At 36.5% G+C, this 24,384-nt stretch overlaps 1 protein-coding gene across 3 annotated transcripts in view; it reads left to right on the forward strand.

Annotated features, from left to right (window-relative positions):
* LOC140751634 (neurotrimin) overlaps positions 1–24,384 on the forward strand; it is a 131,482-nt gene that overhangs the window by 97,183 nt on the left and 9,915 nt on the right. For all 3 annotated transcript variants that reach the window (XM_073085605.1, XM_073085606.1, XM_073085607.1), the window contains exon 3: positions 22,209–22,438. In XM_073085605.1, the coding sequence (XP_072941706.1) occupies positions 22,209–22,438 (230 nt within the window). The remainder of the gene's footprint in view (positions 1–22,208; positions 22,439–24,384) is intronic.

Below are 24,384 nucleotides of genomic sequence, written 5' to 3' on the forward strand. Positions count from 1 at the left end.
AGCCTTTCTGATTAAAAGGGAAACTAAGGTTCATAATTGGCAGTATATCTGAATCGAAAGCAGGTCTTTAGGATTAATAACCATTTGATCAATTACGGTAATTATAAATCGTAAAGAATACGTCATGTTAGCAATTGTCCGCAACTGTACCCTTAGTATGAGTTTTTACGTTTTAATAAAAAATACTGTTTTTGTTTTTGTTTACATATTTCCCATATATTTCCAACCAATTCTGATACAGTCCGCCAGGGACGCTGAGTTGAAGTGTATGGCCAAATACGTACACAAATACATAACAGTAATTTTTGTAAAAACGTAAAAACTCATACTAAGGGTACTGAGATGTAGCTCTATCGACATAAATAAGCAATTATTTTCTCCTAGTGTACACAATAAATGTGAATTATTTAATTTGGTGATTATCAAACCATGTATCTTCTTGTTATTACTACGCCTTTGTAAGCTTGAGGTGTATGTATCTAGGTATACAGGGTGAATTTTTAAAACGGGCCTTCAGGGCCAAATCCGAAACTATAAGGATTAGCGAAAAATGCTGAAAGGAGTTACGAGGCCGATTTTGATAAAAACTAAAACTGCATCATTACTTTTTAAAAATAACTTTTTCCCTAGCCGGGAATCGAACGAGTTCATTTTGAAAAAAAATACACCCTCTATATTATTCCACTATCTGATAGTGTTGCTTATAAGGATCAAAGTCTGGGAAGTAATGATAATTGACAAACTAAAGGAAAAGCCTCAATTTTAAGAAAATACATATTTTTTATATTAATTTGGCAGTTAAGTTCCCGCCATTCATCAATTTAAACATTTCGCGTATTAACAATTTTTTGGCTCAATGTTTCAAATCATTCGAAATGGACGTTTTGTTCTTCAAGAATTTATATTTTTATGTCCGACTTAGTTAAGGTTACTTTTAGGACCATTATAATAGATTTAACTTGCTATGGGCGGAGTTTCGTTTAATACAGATGTAAAATTGACAATTTGCGAGAATGTTTTTTTCGAGTCAAATCCGAGTGATAACTAAACAAAGAGATATAGAAAATTATATTTACTGTTGAAACGTAGTTATAAACAACAAACAATAACAATTTACTATTTAATCACTTATCTATTTTTATTAAAAAATAAATCCTAAAAACGGCGGTAATTTACTTGCCAAACTATTACTTTCTCATACTAAGCCGTATGTCACGGTTATAACATCGAATAATTAGTTGATTAACCAACAAATTCTTCAATGGTATGACTTACGTATGTTTCTAAAGAATTACACATAAATCATTTGTTATGTATAATCCTTAAGGATTAGTATGGCAATGTATGGAAAAATATGTATTTTCTTCAAAATTTTCCTTTTCCTTTAATTTGTCACATAACATTACTTCCCAGAATTTGATCCTTATAAGCGACACTATCAGATGGTGGAATAATATAGAGGGTGTATTTTTTTTAAAAATGAACTCGTTCGATTCCCGGCTAGGGAAAAAGGTATTTTAAAAAAGTAATGATGCAGTTTTAGTTTTTATCAAAATCGGCCTCGTAACTCCTTTCAGCATTTTTCGCTAATCCTTATAGTTTCGGATTTGGCCCTGAAGGCCCGTTTTAAAAATTCACCCTGTATATGTATGTAACGGAATCTTTGAACTCGAGACCACCCATTGTGGACGGTCAGTTTAATTCAACATTTTGAACAATTATCAAGAACCGATGAAATATCATTGTCGGGTATTGACACGATTTTAATTAATTTAGTCCCAGTATCCTTATCAGTATTAACGATTTTCGGGGCGGTGTTTGAGGTAGGTGGCGCCGCGGCTATGTGGTGCGGACTAAATCATAACTAATATATTTTTTTTTATAATACTCGTATAAGAGTAGCAGACGAGCATGCAGTCCACCTGATGGTAAGTGGCTACTGCCGCCCATGGACATCTGTAATCAACCCCGATAGGATTAGATATTCCTACCTGAGGTCGGCCACAGATGCGCCGCTACCCCTGAGGACTAAGCTGGAACGCCTCGGAAAAGTCTGTCTCCCTTACCACACCCTTCAAACCGGAACACAGCAGCGCCTAACACTGTTGTTATTAGGTAGAAATAGGTGTGGCGGTGGTGCCGCCGGAGTCGAACCACAAAGGGTTCTACCACCTTCAAAACTAATTAGCCAAGTAATGCTGTTATCGATCTACTGATACTATAATTTATTTACTAAATACTTGTTTTACTTTGATTTATAATAAACAGTTGTATTGTTGTGTCAATATTTTCATTTTTACGAAAATAGCTACTATCGATCTATATCTATACATGTGTAGTGTAGCAATTGTCGTACGCAACTGAACAAACGCCTGCCGAGGGAACGTCAGAAGTTCCTTCGGCTTTCCGCTTTCCGTTCGTTGTTTTTCTGTAATAAAATTTGTCAGAGCCCGGATCAAGTTCTCGTTGTTTCTTTGCGAAATTTGTCGCAGATTCGGGGTTACATTTCCCAAGGTCTGCGTTAAGCTCGTTGTTGAGCGTCGATTTACGATTTCTTTGGACAATTTTATTGGTGTTATATCATTTGTGGTTTTAACGTGTCGTCAATCCTTTTGGAATAATGATAATTTACTAGACTTTATACCTTTTAAGTTTCTGTAGAAAACGAATGGTGTCTTATATTGTTTTTAGAAAAATGCGAAGTAGTTGGCTACAAACTTGTCCTTTTTTTAATCCTCACGGTAGTAGCGGGGTGGAGTATACTTCGAGCCATTGTGAGTTGAGAAAGGAGACTCATACTTGAGTTTATAACTCATACTTTGAGGTATAAAATAGTTACGCTAAATAATGAAGTTCAATTCCGATCGCAGGTTATAGTTATTTTGTCCCTGTAGTTCCGGGACTAGAATAGGGCTACGGTATCCCCTGCCTGTCGTAGGAGGCGACTAAAAGGGGGCTTCCGGGGTTGCGGACGGCAAGAGTGGCAGCTCGAACCGTCCAGCAAGTGACCCCGGGAAGGACGGCGGTATGTGTGGTCGCATACCGTCGTAAACACTACATGGTGTGGGAGGAGCGAAAACTGCTCCCCCAGGGTAGAGCCCGTTGGGCATCGCGCTTGTAGGGCTCCGGTTGTGTTCCGTTGGAGATTCCGGAGTTCTCCAACAAGCGTTGAGGACGGCCACCGGGGGGGTTTTAGTGCGGTAAAAATCCCACATAACCCGGCGTCGCTCCCACGTCGTCGGGTACCTTTTGAAGGTTTCCCCCTCGAGAAAAAAAAAACGTTATAGTTATTTAAAAAGTTGTAAAATCGGTATAGTTCGACCGGTATACCAATTTTTGACTTAAAGCCGTTCATTGTGTGTCGATTAAAGGGTGTGGATGACAGCCAATTTACGTATGAGGCGACCATTTTAGTCGGAAGAGTTACGACTCGTGCTAACTCGTCACATTATCATGCATCTATAATTGACTTCAGATAGAACCTCTATTACATATGAAGTTTATTACTTAGGTCCATAGGCGGCAATGCATACCTATCATAAAATCTAAAGTTTGCTTATTTGCTATTTCAATCTTATAAAAATGTTATCAAAATGATGTTTTAGGGTCCGTTCGCACAGACCGGCTCGGAGAGCATCGGCACGCATTTTTCTTTTCACATATACCGCTTGGAATTGACCGGAGCGGAGCCGCCAACTATTTCACATAGACCGGCTGGTAAAGATTTGAAAGCGGGTGCACTCGCAATCGGAGCCGATCGGCTGCGCGAGGGAGAATGAGCACGCAGTCAGCGCCGGTCGGCTCCTCTTATTATTTCACACGAAGCACGTTCAAGCATTCTTAGAGACAAATAAGTGCACATGCAAAAATAAACCTTAATACAATTACGTACTCAAAACTCTGTTTTCAATATGATACAACAAATCTGCTCTCCTCTCCAAGTCGGTCTTTGTGAACGGACCCTTACTTTGAAAATCAGTACACTTATGACATTACCTTTGTGTTGTAGGAGTTCACTGATCTTAATTAAACCTGGAAATTATCAGAGCAAACCTGCTACGCTCGGAGCTATACGTTTGCTAAAGTAGGTTAGTCTAAATTGCCTACGGCCAGAACACGATCCCTATTACCCCCTTCAACCCGGTATTTACAGATTTCATCGTTGATGAGAAAGCGTATTATTGATTTTCAAACTATAATGGAACTATGTTGTAACGTAAATGTGAACGAATTTAACTTAGTTATTTACTTTATTCTTACCGACCAAGGAAAACGAACCCTTGGTAGGTTTTGAAGGTGGTAGAACCCTTTGTGGTTTGACTCCGACGGCACCACCGCCACACCTATTTCTAGGTAGAAATAGGTGGTAATATAAGGTAATAACAGCAGTATTAGGCGCTGCTGTGTTCCGTTTTGAAAGGTGTGGTAAGGGAGACAGACTTTTCCGAGGCATTCCAGCGTAGTCCTCAAGAGTAACGGAGCATCTGTGGCCGAGTTCCGGTAGAAATATCTGATCTAATCTGGGGTTGATTACAGATGTCCCTCGGCGGCAGTAGCCACTTACCTCGTGGTGGACTGCATGCTCGTCTGCTACTACTATATTATAAAAAAAAACTGTAATGTACATTATATTAATAGTGTTAGGTGATGTTGTGTTCAGGTTTGAAGGGTGTAAGGGATATTTATACGAGGCGTTCCAACGTAGTCCTCATAATAGTAGATACGTCGGATATGTTTATCTGTGGTCGATCTCCAATTCTACTAGCGTTTATTAACACAGTCTGGTATTTTTCTCATCTATGCTAAGAGGGGAGGTCAGGACGCCCTAAAACCCCGGCCTGATGTAGACCTGTACCCAGCAAAGTCTTCAACCCTTTTTATGAAAAAAGTCCCAGTCATGGTTTTGACGAAAATTTCTAGTAATACGATTGTAGTAGAGTTAATTTATATCACACAAAGTAAAACATTACTATTATTCAGAAAACAGTCTCTATCTACTGCATAAAAAATATTATCTATGCAGAATATTAAAAGCAAAACAGAATCGGAATACGTATTCAACGTGAAGTAGTTGATGAATGGTGCGCAAATCTGTGTCAAGTGTCTGTAACCGATACTCCTCAATAAGTTCTATTAACCCGCCGTCAATGACGTCACTATACTTTATTATCTGTACTAGTTAATACGACCTATTCAAGATTTTTGTATTCATGATTAATTGCTCGACGATATCGATAATAAAAGCGTGTTAAAATGTAATGAGATATACAGGAAACAATTATTATTCTCAATCTACCCGTATGCACCAATTTTTTTATAATATAGGAATAGCAGACGAGCATGCAGTCCACCTGATGGTAAGTTTTTTTTTTTTTTTTTTTTTATAATATTGGAGTAGCAGACGAGCTTGCAGTCCACCTGATGGTAAGTGGCTACTGCCGCCCATGGACATCTGTAATCAACCCCAGATAAGATTAGATATTCCTACCTAAGGTCAGCCACAGATGCGCTGCTACCCCTGAGGACTAAGCTGGAACGCCTCGGAAAAGTCTGTCTCCCTTACCACACCCTTCAAACCGGAACACAGCAGCGCCTAACACTGCTGTTATTAGGTAGAAATAGGTGTGGCGGTGGTGCCGCCGGAGTCGAACCACAAAGGGTTCTACCACCTTCGAAGTGGTTACTGCCGCACATGGACATCCGTAAATCAATCCCAGATCGGATTAGATATATACCTGAAGTCGGCCACGGATGCGCCGCTACCCCTGAGGACTTAACTGGATCGCCTAGGATAATGATGTTCCCTTACCACACACTTCAGAATAGACCAGCTCTTAACACTACAGTTACAAGACAGAAATAGGGGTGGCGGTGGTGTCGCTGAAGTCGACCAACAAAGGATTCTACCACCTTCATACCTTCTGCTGGATGTTTAAAGAATATGATTTTTATAATCATAATCACTCAAGTATCCGATCTCAAAACAGGCACCTTGGTTCATAATTGGGGCTGTTAGAAACAGAGTAGCCTAACTACAAAAACATGATTTACAATATGAAGAAAAGTAAAAGTGTGAGACCGCTCTGAAGTTGTTGCGAGCAGGTGTAGTCATACAATTTACTATGGCGACGCGATTCATTTCTATATTCAGAGCGTACAAGCAGTTTTACGCGGTATAGTCCGCGCAGCATTTTTAATTACGAAAATACAGATAGGTCAAAAATCATTAAAATGCACTTAGACCACTCTGGTTCTAGCAGCCTCAAATTAAATCTGACTAAAATTATATTAAGATATCTGCAATGCCAAAAGGCTTAATCAGGGATCTTAGTTTCGCTCAGCTTTGAGATTTCTGATTTCTGTTCCGCTTTGGGTATTTCGATTCATAGAAACCAAGAAAATGGTAAAGAGGATATGCGAGTAGAAAACATTATTTTTCGTAATTAAAGTGATTAAATCAGTTTATATTACCATAATAATATATTCACTACTTGAGTAACTTCACTAACAAGGTAATTATGAAATCTGATTCGCTTTTGAACTAGGGTTTTAGGCTGGCGTCTAAATTAAGACTTTGCAAAGTTTAGTGCTAAACCCGAACTGTCAATCGTCTACCATTACGAAACTGACATCAAAGCGGTGAACAAACTTTATCAGCAAATCTATTTGATCGTAAACTAGACAATATATCGTCGATTGAGTTAATTCATATGTTATTAGGTTACTATTTGTACGTTATGGTCGTGAAATACTTTCACTTTATACTACACTCGTCTCCTTAGTAAAATTCATTGTGTTAAACAAAGACTTGTTGTCTGACTGACCGGGGGTTGAACCTGGATTCCTTTTCGTATTACGCAGTACCCACGCTGGTGTATAATATACTATTGGAAAATTGACGTCATAGGATCACGTTATATCTTATATATAAAATTCTCGTGTCACAATGTTAGTTACCGTACCTACTCCTCCTAAACGGCTTTACCGATTTACAACAAATTTTATATGCATATTCAGTATGTCTGAGAATCGGCTACTATCTATTTTTCATACCCCTAAGTGATAAGGGTTGTTCACCCTTAACATTTTTTTATTTATATGGCGACGCAACGTTTGCCGGGTCAGCTAGTATGATATAATTTTGCCTGGTTTAATTATGGTTGGAGCACCGCCTATTATTTTCACCTTCATAACAGCAATGTGCTTAACATTGTTTCTGTTCAGATTACATGAGTGTAATACCGTAGAACCATTTGTACGGGGCATTCGAACTTAGAAGTAATTTAGTGTGGCATATGTAGCCAGTGTCACGAAGGCCTCAAATTATACTTAGGGTTGATAAAGACGTATATGAGCGTCAGTGACTTTATTATGTATGTATATATACTTGTTCATGTCATTTATCATTCATCATGTACTGTTACAAAAAAAACATTTATAATGCATTTCGCGTTCAAACTTAGACAATAGTACAAGTACAGCATCCAAGAAATAAACAGAACTAATTGATTTCACGGAACACAAATAACTATTTCACGCTCTAGTACAGAGCGAAACGATAATTTCATTTGAATACCGTCTTGTTCCAAATTGAGGTTAAAATTGAATAGCACAAAAGATGAATTCCTTAAGTAGCGGAACGGAATAGAGATATTAATGTTCTTGCTCGGAATACGCTTTTGTATTTGGGTCGGGAAGAGGAATGGTACTTCTGAAACACTCGTTTCAATACGCAGACGTTGAATGGATTGTTCGAAATCAGATCAGATAGTACTTTATTCTTTTTGTGTCTATTTTTAACACAATAAGAGGAATAAAAAACAACAATATAGTGGTTTAAAATTATTATAAAATAAGTTAGTGGCGTTTAAAACTAATTACAAATTAGATAGTCTAGTAGTTAAGAAACTCTACCTCTCGATCGAGGGGTCCAAAGTTCAAATCCCAGGCACCTCAGATTTTCCAAACTTATGCGCGTATTTGAAATTCGGTATCACTGGATTAAACGGTGAAGGAAAACCTGTACACCTGAGTGATATATAGAACAATCTCAAAGGTGAGTAGTGAAGTCAACCAATGCGCACTTGGCCAGCGCGGTGGATTGTGGCCTAATCTGTGGATGTGTCTATTTTTAACACAATAAGCGCAGAGAAAATAAACAAGGGATGATAAAATGATGTAAAAATAACGTGGTAACCTTTATTTTTCAAATAAGTTAGTGACGTTCAAAAATAATTCCATGAAGAATGTATTGTAAATATTTTTATTTGATACTAAAATAGAATATGCATCTTACTTAAGAAGTTCTAATATAATAATACATTTTATTTTTACACATTTAATAGCAATCGTTCAAATGTCCGAAGTTCAAAATTAGACTATGGATGCTTTGGAAGTTAAGAGAAATAATAATTTCAACCAATCGCGAAATTAAGCGGATAATTTTAAATGTTAGCTTTGACGTCATAACAACTACAACAGTACAACGAATAAATTGTTTTATTGTAGATTTGACTATATATTTCATTGATTACGTATGTATTTATTGTCCCTGTAGTTCCGGGACCATAATAGGGCTACGGTATCCTAAAAAAGACTAAAAGAGGGCTTCCGGGGTTGCGGACGGCAAGAGTGGAAGCTCAAACCGCCCGGCCAGCGACCCCGAGAAGGACGGCGGTATCTGTAGTCGCATACCGTCGTGCACACCAGACGGTGTGGTGAGCATCAAGCTCACCTGGACGGAGCCCAACAGGGCACAGCGCTAAGAGGACTGCGGTTGCGTTCCATTGGAGATCCCGGAGTCCTCTACGCAGCGCCGGGGACGGCCACCGGGGGGGTTTTAGTGCGGTAAGAGTCCCACATAACCCTGTGTCGCTCCCACGGCACCGGGTACCTTTTGAAGGTTTCCCCCTCTTTAACAAAAAAAAAAGGTTAGGCTTTTATAAACGTTAAATTTACGTCGTGCAAGCCATCTTATGGCAAGCCTTAGCTAAAAACTAGGCAAGTTGCAGTTGAAACTATTCACTACATTTAATGAAATAAAGTAATCTGCAAGTTTTTGCGACGGAGCAAAGTTGTTATTTCTTGATTGGGATTGTTGGAAAGTAGGTTATGCCTAACTTTGCAAGGTAGGCTAACTAAATAGAAATGCTCTATGCTTTCGTGTAATACTTTGTTAGTTATTTGACTTCTGTATTACTCACATGAGTTATATTAGTTTTAGTTCGACAAGTTCGTGTTTTTTCGGGGTATATAAATGAAGGACTACGCCATTAGCAGGAGGGAAGTTTCCTTATCGCAGTCTAGCAAACTTATAGCAGTCAGAGCATAACATGCTCCCATGAGCAAGCCTTCAATGGTTTTGTATGACTCCATAGTCATACAAAACCATTGAATAGAAAACTAGTGTGAAATTTGAAGAATAGTTGAAGGTAAAACTCGTTGTGTTTGTACTCCCGGCCTCACCTATTTTTTCTTATTATAACAGTGGTAAGCATTGCTCTGTTCCGTTTTGAAAAGTGTGGTAAATGAGACATAGAGATTATCCGTGGCGTTCCAACTAAGTACTCAGAAGCAGCAACACAGATCGATAATCGTATCTGGAGCTAATGACATATGACTATAGGCAGCAGAACCCACTTGCCATCAGGTGTTACATGCAATATTGTGTGCTACTTCAGTCTTATAAATGAGCTCGTAAAAAAAGCAAAGGTCAATGAAACATAATTGTTATTCACAATACCCAAATTCCCATAACAATAATAAAGTAGACTAGCTTGCAGCCAATTATATAAACTTGTTCATTATTTAATAGTTATCTCACATTTTTATCTTGATCAATAAATTACGATATATTTGGCATAAAATGTGTCTTTCTCTACAATTTGGCTCGCCATAGCGGTCGGGCATTAGCCGAATTTATAGTGCCGACTTTTCCTAATATTGTTTGCTTCGTAATGGTCACTTTTATTGCTGCGATCCTATCCTTGATATAATATTATTCTGCTCCATCTAACCTTGTATGTTGTGTGAAGGTCGATGTGTTCGAAAACAGAGCAGATAGTCTGGTGCGAATGTCATTTAGGCTCGAAGTTCGAATCTCAGGCATGCGTTGAAGTAATAAGTCTTATTTACTAAACTATTTATTTTTAAGTGCTACAAGATTATTTATTAAAACTGTGACTATTCACTAAATATATCATAATATTTTAAAATAACAAAAATTCAAATTGAAAATATATTTCAAATCTCAACTAAAATTTAAATATATCCAAATTAGGCATTAAATTATGCAAATACTATTCAGTGTAGCTAATATAGATATAAAAATGAATACGAGTGTATGTAAGGTTAGTGCCCTTGCAAATATTTAAAGAAACCCTTCATAAATTAATATGACACTTTAAAATATTAGCTATGCGAGATGTCGGGCTTTTCTTCATTGCAACGACACGACACCGGCACGGACAATACGATCGCGGCAGCTATTATTTTATTTAAGATCGGCAACGACACGACACCACTTCATTTTGACTCCTAATTACTTGAATTATATATAAAAAGGAAGATTAAGTATATATCAATAATTGTCCTTACACAAACGTATGTACACAAAACTTATATAAAGATGCCAGCATATCACGGAAATGCTGTTTACCGTCGACGACAGTCGGCGCCGGCAACGGCCGGTGTCGTGCCGGGCTAGTGAACAACTTGCAATATAATTACATTGAATTATATCACCACTGATATCGTAATCTTTACTGTATCGTGCCGGTACCTTCCCAGTAAAGAACCCTATGTGCTTCGACTCCCTCGGCACCACCGCCACACCTATTTCTGCCTCATAACAGCAGTTTTAAACGCTACTGTGCTCTGGTTTGCAGCGTGTGGTAAGGGAAACATACTTTTCCGAAGCGATCCAGCTTAGCCTCTGGAGTAGCGGCGCATCTGTGGCCGACCTCAAGTAGGAATATCTAATCGTATCTGGGGTTGATTACGTACTCGTATGTCCATGGGCGGCAGTAGCCACTGACCATTAGGTGGACCGTATGCTCGTCTGCTACTCCTATATGATAAAAAAATATAAAAAAGAAGAAGAGCCCACCCAGGACTTTTATGTATTTTAAGTATGCAAATATTTTCTGTTACGTTGACTCAAGGTTGTCAAACCTTAATCAAAGAACGCAATGTCAAAGGGAGTTCATAACGAGCTATAGAGAGGTATACTGAATTACTCGGTAAGATGTTCTCAGATCGCGGGAAAGATATGCTCTTAGCGGCAACTGCTCGTAAAAGCTTATTTTTATACTCATATTTCATAAATAAGACGTTTTAGACACAACGCAGAGGATTCTATGTTAGGACAGCCACAGATGCGTCGCTACAGAGGACTAAGTTGGAACGCCTCGAATAAGTATGTCTTCTTTACCACACCCTTCAAACTAGACCATAATAGTAGCGATGGTTTACTCCGGAGTTATTTCACACACACACGGAGTTATTACATCACAGGTAGAAAATTAATCTTATCGGAGGTTGATTTTCGATGTCCATGGGCGGCACAGCCATGTACCGTCAGTTGGAGTGCATACTCGTTGGATACTTCAATAATATAAAAAAAACAATAACTTTTCAGCATGTAACTATAATAATTCTAAAAAATTAAAATTGAAAAACTAAAAAAGCTTACAACATAAAATCATCATATTTTGCCAAACAATTTCAGGAACAAAGAGTTCGTTCACTTTATAGCCTACCCTCGAAGCGTAAAATATTGCTGAAAATTTGCTTACTTATGATTTTCAGAGCGCAGGTGGTTGGTATGTTACATAGTTTCGGTGCTAAAGTAAAAATATGTTATGGGTGTCATAAAAACCATACCCTTCTGAAAAACACTTCCATGTTTGTTCATTTTGGTCGTCGTTTGAACTGGGTAGTATTTTTTTATTATCGCTGTGAATGCGGCTTTTTATATAATATAGAAGTAGAAAACGCGTATGCAGTCCACTCCAGGTTCGCTGAAAGTAGTGTGCCTCCGGCGGCACCACCGCCATACCTATATCTGCCTAATAATAGCAGTGTTAAGCGCTACTGTGTTCTGGTTTGAAGGATGTGGATTCCTAAATCCTTAGGAATAGTGGCGTATCTGTGGCCGACCTCAGGCAGGAATTTAATCAAATCTGGGTTTGATTCCAGATGTCTATGGGCGGTAGTAGCCACTTACTATCAGGGGGACAGCATGTGCGCCTGCTACTCCTATATTAATAAAATAAACTTGATGGTAAGTGGCTATTGTTGCCCAATGACAGCTGTAAGTTGGTGGATTTGGAACCTCGGACCACCCCATGAGAGAAGACAAGTGTATATTATCATGTGTCTTTAAACAATGCAGAAAATCTCCCTTTGTCAAAATATAATAATTAATACGCCGACATCACTAATTCCGTCCGTGACTAATTAAATTGTTATCTCTTTATTGATATTCGATAATTCGTTGAGCAATGGTTGCATACAAATTGTTAAATTCTGATCTTCGGTACGCAAAATTTGGATAGATTGAGAATTAATAATGGACGTTCGCCATTAGAGCAGTTGCACGCTAGCTCCAATATTCATTCCAAAAAGATTCACGTTTGCTCTATATTCCAAGTACGATAAAATACCGTATTCGAAACACAATTCGTGCTCGTTAGACATTCTTCGCTTCGAGTGTCCCTGGCAAAAACCAATTAGCATCATCTACTTTAGTTTGCCATTTCGCTTTCCAAAGAAAATATTTTTACGATAAATTCGCCGTACATATTTCGTGTTTCGACTACTTAGTCTTGTGTCAAGGATGCTTAAGTTTTTGTAAGACCCTTTGAACCCTAACAAAAGTCTTAATCTTAACCCAGATTCTCACGCACTGTCCTATTTTTGATTCCCTAAGGGCTCAGTTTTCTTTGACAGTACTCAAGACAAAGACGTATAAATTAAATATATTCCTTAGTTTTTATTCCAAATAAAATGGAACACATTTTTTAATAAGGAATACTGGATTACCTGAAACCGAATTCCCGGAGAGGAAGACTTTTGAAGCATTAAAAAGTCTGTCCTGGGTTTGGGTATTGGTGGTAGTGCTGTGGTAGGACCTATCACATGTCTAGTGTGGGTTTATAAATATAGGAATCTTAGTGACATTTAAGGTTCTAAAAATACTTACTTAGAATTTACAATTTTTGGCTACTAAAATACCCCAAAACATGTAATGAATATTAGAACCGTTGTAGAATTAACAGGGTACAAACACCTACGACCTTTGTTAGCCAAGCGAAATTACGCAGGTGTGGGTGGTTATTTAATGAACTAGGAAAAATAATGTACTTACTATATATTTTTTATAAAATGTTTGCTACAGATCATCTAATGGTAATTGACCACTAAAACCCATGAAGACCTGTAATCAACTTCACTTTAAGTTTGGACTCCTCAGGCCACATCTATCTCTAAGACGTAATGTTAAACACTTATAAGATATTTTGCCTCATACTACACGATATTTAGCTACACGATAAAAGACCCTGAAAAATATATATTTTATCTACCCTTATTATTTTTTTCCATTAAATTAATTTCATTGAAAACTTAAGTACAGGTGACGCACAGGAATGTACTAGGGCGGGCGGCGTAAATATGAGCAATTTCTACACGTAAAATAATAGCGATAAAAAATATCTGCTTCACAATTCTTTGTTCATAATTACATAGACTTGAGTACGTTTTATAACGTTATTACTTCATGTGTGCTGTCTTCTAAGTTAATTGGATTTTTCAATAAAAATAAAGTAGCTAAGTAAAAGCCCTCGGTATGAAAGCGGTGACGGAAAGCAAATATTGTGGTAGGACTCGACGGAACATGTGTAAGTGATTTTTAGGACATACCTGGCGTCAAGTAATATACATATATTATATGTCAAATTTAGAAGGTAATAGAACTCTTTGTACTCCAGAGGTACCCCCGCCATAGAAGTTTCTACCTAGTAACAGTAGGATTCAGCGCTGTTATGTTTTGCTTTGAAGGGTGAGATAAGGGAGACATACTTATTCTTGGCGTTCCAACTTGTTCCTCAAGGGTAGCAATGCATCTGTGATTTTTCCTCAGGTAGGACTTATCTTACATTGGGTTGATTACATATGTCCATGAATGGCAATAGCCGCTTCTGGTAGACGACATAATAATTTGATACTTCAATTTGAAAAATACAATAATATATATCTATAACTAATATTCCTTTTACCTTTATGAAGAATCTTTTGCAGTTTGCTCACTCCATCTATTATAAAAACACGTGGTAAACTCAAAGCGTTATTATGAATAATCACTCCACATGCCGAAAAAATATGTTCTTTGTAGTATAATACTTCTATTAATATTTTATATAAGATCTTAATAATAGAATGAAATACACATTATGTGATTAATCATGTCATTTCAAAACCACTTAAATGTAAATTGCTACTTTAAGACGTAATAAACGTTATAAGTATATTTAAATCATATACTCATACATTCATGTCAGCGCTTTAATCAATTTAATTTTCTCAATAAAAATAAAGTGGCTAAATGAAAGCACTCAGCATGAAAGCAGTGACGCAAAGCAAACATTGTGCTAGGGCGGGGAGTAAGTGGGCGATTTTTTATACTGGATATAACTATATGGATGTATCATTCCGACCTAAATCTGCTCAGTTATTTACAGTTGTGTATCAGGCAGCTCTTTAATAATGTTGCTCATTAAAAATAAAATACTAAAAGTAAAATACTTGACATGAAACAGTGATGCCAAATGACAATGGCGCTGAGCGGGCTGCGTAACATGTGTGTTACGTAAATTAATAAAACGAAGTGGTAAATCGAGCTGCTTTCACAAGTAATATAAGAGTAAATTGAATTTTTTGCACGACTGTGGAGGGTAATGTATTTTCGAGGATATGTATGTATGTGTGTATGTTTTATATTTGGCATGCTCTCCAGTTCACATGGCTTGACAGATTTTAATTATTATTAGCTGACCCGGCAAACGTTGTGTTGCCATATAAATAAAAAAAAATTAAAGATGAACAATCCTTGTCACTTAGGGGTATGAAAAATAGATAGTAGCCGATTCTCAGACCTACTGAATATGTATATAAAATTTGGTGAAAATCGTCAAAGCCGTTTCGGAGGAGTACAGTTACTAACATTGTGACACGAGAATTTTATACATAAGATGAGATGTAGTTGGATTCGTCTAAATTGTGGAAGTAACAGATGTTCCAATTTGAAACACTCGGGTTTTTTAATAATAATTACATGTTCACGTTGTATATTTCCATACGCATCGGTGCTACTACTATAATGAATTCAAATTCCTCAAAAAATATCCAATAGAGCTAAGAAAGGCACTTTATATGTAACTTATTTATAACTACAACACCAACAAAGTAGTCACTGACAAATCTATTTTAGTACACTTTATATGTATACTGGCTGACCCGGCAAACGTTGTGTTGCCATATAAATAAAAAAATGTCAAGGGTGAACAACACTTATCACTTAGGGGTATGAAAAATAGATAGTAGCCGATTCTCAGACCAACTGAATATGCATATAAAATTTGGTGAAAACCGGCAAAGCCGTTTCGGGGGAGTACGGTAACTAACATTGTGACACGAGAATTTTATATATAAGATAAGCGATAAGTGTCACTTCACTGATAGGTGCAAACGGCATGCAATAGAATAACAATTAAGAACTAACAGAAAATTACATAGCAAAATTATAAATTAATTAATTAAATTAGTATCCACAATTAAATCAATGAATCGGATAAAATACGATATAATAATACAAAGCAAACATTGTAATTTATTGTGAATAGTAAAAGCTGGGTACTCTAGCTTCGTTTATAAGTGAATGAACCTTATTTAAAAAATTGTGCTAAAATTAATTTGAATTAATTGACGACCCGTAGAGCCGTCACCATACCGGTCTGACACGTAAAGGGTTCCAGGTTCGATCCCCGGCCAGACAGATATCTAAACCATGAATTTAGCCATTTATTCTGTGTCTGGGTGTTTGTGTATTCGTCTTTGTGTGTGTGCCATCGCACCCACGACACAGGAAATCCTAATGTGGGGCTGTAAGTGTAGAAAGCGTTTATATATTTATTACGAGTGTTACATTATTTATTTATTATTATATTTATTATTTAATTATAATGCATTAATAATATCACTCTAATTGATTCTGTTTTAACAATAAAAATAAGGTAGCTAAGTAAAAGCACTCAACGTGAAAGTGGTGACGCAAAGCACACATTGTACAGGGCGGGCGGCGTAAGTGTAGGCGGTTTTTTAGGGACATGGTGTGTAACATAACAGTAGATAATGATGAATTTGATTACTGAAGGTTTGCTTATGAATTTATTATCAGAATTCATAATTTATACGTAATTGTAATCGTTATAATGAAACCACGTATTGTAATAATTATTTTTTAAGAAAAAAAAATAACTTTATGTAATCTAAATAAGATTCGGCCTTTTTAGTCCCTAATCACGTTCATCCCTTCCAATTTTAAAGAATAAATATTTGCTTAAAAGTCATACTGAAAATTCTATACCATCCCGCAGAATCCAATAATTGAAGATTTAATTGTTTCCAGAGATATTCGGATAAGGACAAATAAAAACTAAAAACTTTTTGAGTTTTGCTGGTTTCGAAGAACCATTGTCAGTTATTCTTAACAAACCAATCCAATTTCACTCACGTTCCATCAATAACAATTTTTCGTCCATGACACAAATAACCGACGCTCCAACGATACTCCACTCATTAGGGCTACTCAACAATAACGGAGCGTAAATAAAAATGGCCGTATAAATAAATTCCCAAGGCCCGTTAAATAAAACTCCATTCTTCATCCGATGCAGTCATTAGCTGTAATATAAAACCGGCCAAGTGCGAGTCGGACCCGCGCTCAGAGGGTTCTGTGCAAACCTGTAGGTAAGTAAAGGAGCAAAAAATTTACGGTTTCCGCAATTATTCCTTTATCCATAAGTTATTTTTTGTTCTATAATTCTATTTTTCTTTGTGGTATAAGATGTTGCTTCGTACCAAATTTCAAGATTCTGAGTTCACCGGAAGTACCCTGTAGATTTTGATTCCCTTGCAAGTTTCGAAAATTTGCGGAAATTTGCGGCATAAACGGTTGTATCTTTTAATTGCGTTCGCTTAGAAATTTGCTTTTTCACAGAGTATTTGATATAAATTCCCTCCACGAGTTCATGAGAAGAAGGGTCTTGATAGACGGACGGATAGACGAACTGACAGACAACATATTGATCCTATAAGGGTTCCTTCGTGTTTTCCTTTCGAGGTAGGGAACCCTAAAAATGTATCATGTAAATACAGCTTTATTACCAGTCATCTGTGGAACGAGCTTTAACTAAATCATGCGTCGTATAACGTTGGAGTAATATAATTTCCACCTCAGTTACGATCGTATACATCGTGACCGAAAGGACGACTCAACCTTCACTGGTCCCCGGTTTATTATTAAACTTAGGTCTCGTTAAACAAATAGCGAAAATATAGCGGAGCGATTATAACTTAGTTTTACTACTTTGATTTGAGGATTCCGTACCTCAAAAGGAAAAATGGAACTATATTAAATAATTTTGCTGTCCTTCTTTTTTTTATAATATAAGGGTAGCAGACGAGCATGCAGTCCACCTGATGGTAAGTGGCTACTGCCGCCCATGGACATCTGTAATCAACCCCAGATAGGATTAGATATTCCTACCTGAGGTCGGCCACAGATGCGCCGCTACCACTGAGGACTAAGCTGGAACGCCTCGGAAAAGTCTGTCTCCCTTACCACACCCTTCAAACCGGAACACAGCAGCGCCTAACACTGCTGTTATTAGGTAGAAATAGGTGTGGCGATGGTGCCGCCGGAGTCGAACCACAAAGGATTCTACCACCTTTATTCTGTCTGTTAAGCATTTTTTTAGGAACATATAGACATTTCTATCAAATAATACGGAGGGTTACGGTCTTTTTCAGCTGTATTGTAAGTCAACGCCATCAAATATATAACCGGTTTCGTCGCACACTTTGCGATTTTACAAGGGAAAAGACTGACTTAGAATCATGTTTGTTAAGAAGTAATGTTTTGTAGCACATAGCAATATGAAGTTTAATAACAGATCAAACGATTTTAGCATTACAACCTTATTATTTGCGGTTACTATTGTGACTAGTTTATTAATGGTGCTGGTACAGAACCCTCAATGCACTCGTCAACTCGCACTCGATTGGTTTTCATTTTTTGTCACACAAAATCCTAATTATATCTTTCGCTACACCGTTATAAAAAGAAAAAGGAAAAATCGTGATATTTTCGTCGGTCTGAGAGCGAATGTAAGATTCATTAGAACGGGAGAGATTGCTGTGGGCATTACAAGATCAAGATTTTTTTGTTACAGCGACAAAAAGGTTTCTCGATTATTTTTCTTTTTCCTAAAATATATCATGTTGCGACTTTCTTCATAATTTAATTAATTTTGTTGTTGTTTACTGCATTGAATGTTTTGCGTTCGGTTTTATAGGGTGGGGTAAGATTTACTTTCCGTATTCCATCTTAGTCCTCAGAAATAGTAGTGCATGTATGATTTTTATTTAAAACTGACACTTTGAGTCTGACACTACCGCGAGTCAAGATTTCAGATTGACATTCTCTTTGATACAGTAATAGACATCAGTAATTTACTGATCTGAATGATTGGGAGTGATCATATAACATCAAATGACCTAAATTGCTAATTGCAAAAAGTTCTGATCATTATATCGAGTAAAACAGAAATTTCCTTATCCCCGAAAAACATGGAGTTCTGCGCAAAAATGCAAAAACCGTAAGATATATTTTAAGTGAGTATAGCCTGTCCATGTAGGTATAATATTCAAACATTAGGTTCATTTATGCTCTCATGAATGCTCATTAAACTCAAAATGCGTACATTTCGAGTACCCCATTGTATATACCGACATCGTTTCGTATTGAAAGTTCTACGATATTTTGTAGCTGTGCAATTATCAGCCGTATTTCAGGTCACATACGTACTATTTTCATTTGTCATTTAGTGGAGCTGCTGCGTGAGAGATTAGAGCATTTGTAACTAAAATTCACGGTAACATTATCATTTCTACTTACCATAGATATTGGGCATTGAAATGGTTATAGCGATGTATTAACATACAACATGATACAGGTGTTAGTTATTGTTAATTTCAAATAATAAGTTTAATTGCATAAAACTTCAGTAGTAAATATAACCAGATCTAATTAATTGTATTTTGTTTCAAATCATAAAAAAAACTCGTTATAAAAAAGTTTACATAACAACTAGTTATTATATTAAAAGATCCCCACCACTTAAAAATAGTTTACTGAAAAACTAAGTAATGCCACGCCTTCGATTTAAACCAATCCAACAATAACTTATCATAATTATGTTAAAATTCGTCAAACCGCAGGAGCCTTAAAACATGAAATATACATAGGTGCAACAAGCCTCGGCAATCGGGTGAAAAATTACTTTACAATAAGTTTCTAGCTTTTAACTGTCACTAGACCTTCTTTTCCAGAACTAGAGCATGCCTGAAGTGTACACGTAGTCATCATCATCATCATCAACCCATTATTGTCCCACTGCTGGGCACGGGACAGAAATGAGAAGGATTAGGCCATAGTCCACCGCGCTGGCCAAGTGCGTTTTGGTAGACTTCACATACCTTTGAGTTTTTTTTATATAAATCTCCCAGGTATGCAGATTTCCTCACGATGTTTTCCTTCGCCATTTTAGCAAGTGATAATTAATTTCTAATACGCACATAATTTCAAAAAATCAGAGGTGCGTGCCTGGGATTTGAATCTCGGACCGCTCGATGAGGCAGAGTTTCTTAACCATTGGGCTATCACTGCCTGTGTACACGTAGTAGATATAATTAAATGACATTAGTTTATTTTAATTCTAACTATAGAGTTAGATTGATGAATTATGAAGTATTGGGTGTGCTTAGTCTTTGTTTCGGGAGGTTTATTATACATTTGGTTTCGGTCTACCCAAGATATTGTAATACAAGTAATTGAAAAACACATTATTAAACATTGGAAACTGAGTATGCGATTATTAAAGTCTTTTCAGTTATTTTTACGCAATTCAATCATTTGATATACACTTGATAACTTTAATTTTACTGATTAATTTACTCAAAGTGCATCAATTATCTTATGTTTTCATTCAATAAAATTTGTATTTAATTAAATTATAGTCGAGAGCGCCGATGGCAGAACTGACACTATAATTACTCGTATTATAAATGTTTCATAGTTTTTCTCGTTCAAAATATAACTCAGTGTGTATTGCATATCATAATTATGATTTTACATGGAAAACAGATGGATTTTGTTGGATTAATTACTTCGGCATTCTCTCCCAATATCTGATGTCGGAATAAAGTAATTGAAATAAATGTTAATAAAGAGAACAATATTTTTAATAAACTTCAACGCAATCAATAACATACCTATACGATGATAGGTACTATGAAGTGTGGCATTCTTATTTGTCCTTGAGGTAGTAACTTATCTGAATTCGACCTAAAGTAGAACTTTAATAGTATTTAGGATTCATTACAAACGTCCATAAACAGCACTTTCTTTTGTAGATGGACATTTTCGTTTGCTAATTCAGTTTATTTACAGTTTAAAAAATCTTCAATCTATGATCATTTAGTAGTCTAAGTTAGCCTAGACTACTCATTAGAATTATATTAGGCTAGATTGTAATTAATATAAAGTACCTTATTACTCATAAGGCACTTTCTATATACAAAAAAAAATAGTTTATTTACAAAATCCTGCTAATGATCCACTTAATACGCGAAAACCTATGCTTATACGTTCAGTAAGCATACCAACGCTCTTTAAAGCTGAAAGCAGATTTTAGAAAATACCGCTGCAACCGCTGAAAACAGGACACCAGCCATACGAATGCTCTTAATCACTTAACGCCGGGACTGAAGCCTCGAGTGGAATTCGTATGTCAAAGCCTCCTATGAATATGGCGTTTAATGTGAGGCAAAATAAGGGACGCATGTCAGTCATTTTGTAGATTCCCCCTTTATTTGCATCGCTTTCGAGAGCTCTTCGTGCCATAAAGAGAATGGAATTTGTACCATTGATCCTGTTATATGTACTAGCGTTTGCTCCTAACATCGTTTATACGAAATAAAAATTCGCCAGGTACGAGTCGATCTCGCACATGGAGGCTTCCGTACTAGCAAATGTTTTTTTTTTTATTTTTTACTTATTTTTATTATATTCAACTTAACATAACTTATATGAAAGTATAATTATAAGTATAATTATATGAAACAACGCCATCTAGATAAGCCTAAAGAACTGCCGATAAATACGCCGCGGGACGGACAGACAGCAAAGTCTTTGCATTAGAGTTCCGTTTTTACCCGTTGGCTATGGAACCCTAAAAATACGAAGCTGTAAGCATCGACCAATTTAATTGACCTCCCTGATATATAACGCTATGTACTAAGACGAGGCCAAACAGTGTTTATGTATTTACTCAGCCGTTTTAATCAAACTAATTGCAGTATTTAAGCCAGATTACGAGCTTTTACACTGAATAAGTAAAATTTAAATCCTTTAAGTGGTTTACGTGCGATTCGCACATAAAGACGAATTTTGTATGTTTTAAGAAATAATTAAACCTTTGTGTTTCAATCAAATCAATAAGTTTATAAATATGTAGTTAGTTAAACTTACTTACTAACCAATTAACTTAATGGGAATAAAATTAGGTTCACTACTTAATAGTTTAACGACATTTAATACATTGACTGACCAACACTCTCCGGTTGTTTTCCCATAGAGATCCGAGAATATTACAGCGGACCCACATAACCTGGTGTCGATCTCACGACATCGGATACCGTTTTGAAGGTTTTCCCCCTCGTCACAAAATACGACTCCCCTTGGTATGAGTGTACTATGTATTTGTATATGAAATATATTTAATGTTCATTTTTTGTTTTCCATAACTTCAGATAACATAAAGATATGTCACTGAAAATGATCACTAAACAAACCAATTTCTTTTCAGTATCATCAGCTCAGCGCGAGCTCGGGAAGGGGGTGGCGAACACATCAGCTACAGCGCCCCCAGCGGGCACAGTGGACAACGCGATCCGGACCGGCCCCGCGGTAGCCGACCCCCGGCCGACCCCCCGCACTGGGCCCTACTTCGACATCGCCGGCTCGAAGAATGTCACCGCGCTGCTGGGCAAAACTGCGTATCTTAACTGCCGGGTGAAGAATTTAGGGAATAAGACGGTATGTATTTTTTAATAATGTTAGTTATCGTTTTAAATGTATGTATCGGAATTTTAAGGGATGATGCATTAAATGAATATCCTACTACTCGTATTAATTAATTTTAAAGGAGAGACCCATACTTGTTTATATTTTTTATAAACTGTTCTGTTTCAAGCTTAGTAAAATGGAACTTTAAGGGAAGACGCATATTCATATTTAACTTGATATATATTAAGTGATCAGTTTCAATTATGGTAAAACGAAATTTTAAGGGGCGGCGGTTACTGGTGAATTATCTACTTAATAATCCATTAATTTTTTTCTTCTTTTTTATACAAGACAGACATTTTAATAGTGTATGGGATGTATACTGTATTTTCCTACATCATTAACTTAATTTCTTGGTATTAAAAGCTAATTTCACATCCCCAGAACTTTTTAATGATTTTCCAAAAAAGTGAAAACATAGAATATTCATGAGTGTGCACACTCCCCTTTAAAATTAAATAAAATGCCTAAAATATCCTTATAACTACTACTATAAGAAGTCAAATTATACATTTTCTGAACGATGCTGCAACACAATGCTAGTATAATAAAACTACCTCACAGAAGCAAAACTTCACTTAATCCGAAAAGGCCTTAGAAAACAAATTCTTTCATTAGTCGATGAAGCTTGCACGCGAGACCTTTTGTGACTCCAACCCTGTTCCACGCCTACATTCGGAGTAATGAGGCCTGGTTCAACCAACGTCCAATTTACATAGCGGTGTACCACAAAATACTCGTTTAAAATGAAACCTAACAATAGCACAATGCAAGCTAAAGTCGCTATTGTGCGAGCAACTTTATAAATAACAGTCTCATTAGGCGATTCCACATCTTCCACATAAATAACACGCGGCTAACGAGATGGCCGCGCGTTTTAAAACCATTCAGGAGATAACAACATACCTTTCGTTATTATGACGTCATATTACCTACCAATTCACGTTTCAGATCGTTTTTCATAGCCTTTAACAAGCATTGCGGTGATATATACGTCTGAAGGAATATATGAATGTTGATTGTCACATGTATTTATAATACCTGTTTGGTCGTTGAGTTTTAAAGCAAATTGTTGTTTTATTTTAAGGTTTGTAATAATATACCCTCATATTTTATTGGTATCAGTTTATATTATAATATACTGCAGATTTGAAACCACAAGGGCTTTTCCACCTTCGATAGAGTTTCTCTCGTCTTTAACTGCTATAACGCATCTGCAACTCACGTACGTTTGCAATACTCAAAATATATAAAAAAAATGGTATCTTGTCTTCTTGGGTTTGTCCAAATGGCGCGTTCCATTGATGATAAAACAAGATACTTATGGGCTGTAGTGGCCACTAATGCATTTTAATGCATGTTCCAAATAATTGAAACAAAATAGTTTTTCCGTGATTTTCACTTAACAGTGCGATTATATGTGTAAATTCTTCAGATAGTAAAATCCCTTGCGGATAATTAATTAGCCCCGTTAATTACAAGTATGTGGCAACTAATTACAGTTATAAGCGTCACAGCTAAATGGCTAACAGAAAACATGTGGCTTCGTTTTCATAATTGCAGCGTAGTTAATTAAGCTAACTTTCTGATTAATGTTTTACATACAGTTGGTTAGAAATATATAAGTACTGTGTATAAGTGTTGAATGAGTTCTATTTATGCATTTAAGTTGTTTGATATTTGCTATTTTATATAATACTAGTTTTTGCCCGCGGCTTCGCCCGCGTTTAAAAGAAAATAATATAACATACTAACATACATAAAATTGAAAATTCGTACCTTCAACTTTGCTAAAGATCATCACTTGATCAATCAATGCATAGTTTACGATTCAATCCTTACTAATATCGATTAAAATAATCGATGTTTTGGGCCCAAAAGATCGATTCTTCGATTAATCGTTCTTAGATCGCCAT

This window comes from Epargyreus clarus, unplaced genomic scaffold, assembly GCF_041222505.1.
Source record: "Epargyreus clarus isolate Ecla_fem2 unplaced genomic scaffold, WU_Ecla_fem_2.2 ptg000023l, whole genome shotgun sequence".
NCBI classification, from domain to species: Eukaryota; Metazoa; Arthropoda; class Insecta; order Lepidoptera; family Hesperiidae; genus Epargyreus; species Epargyreus clarus.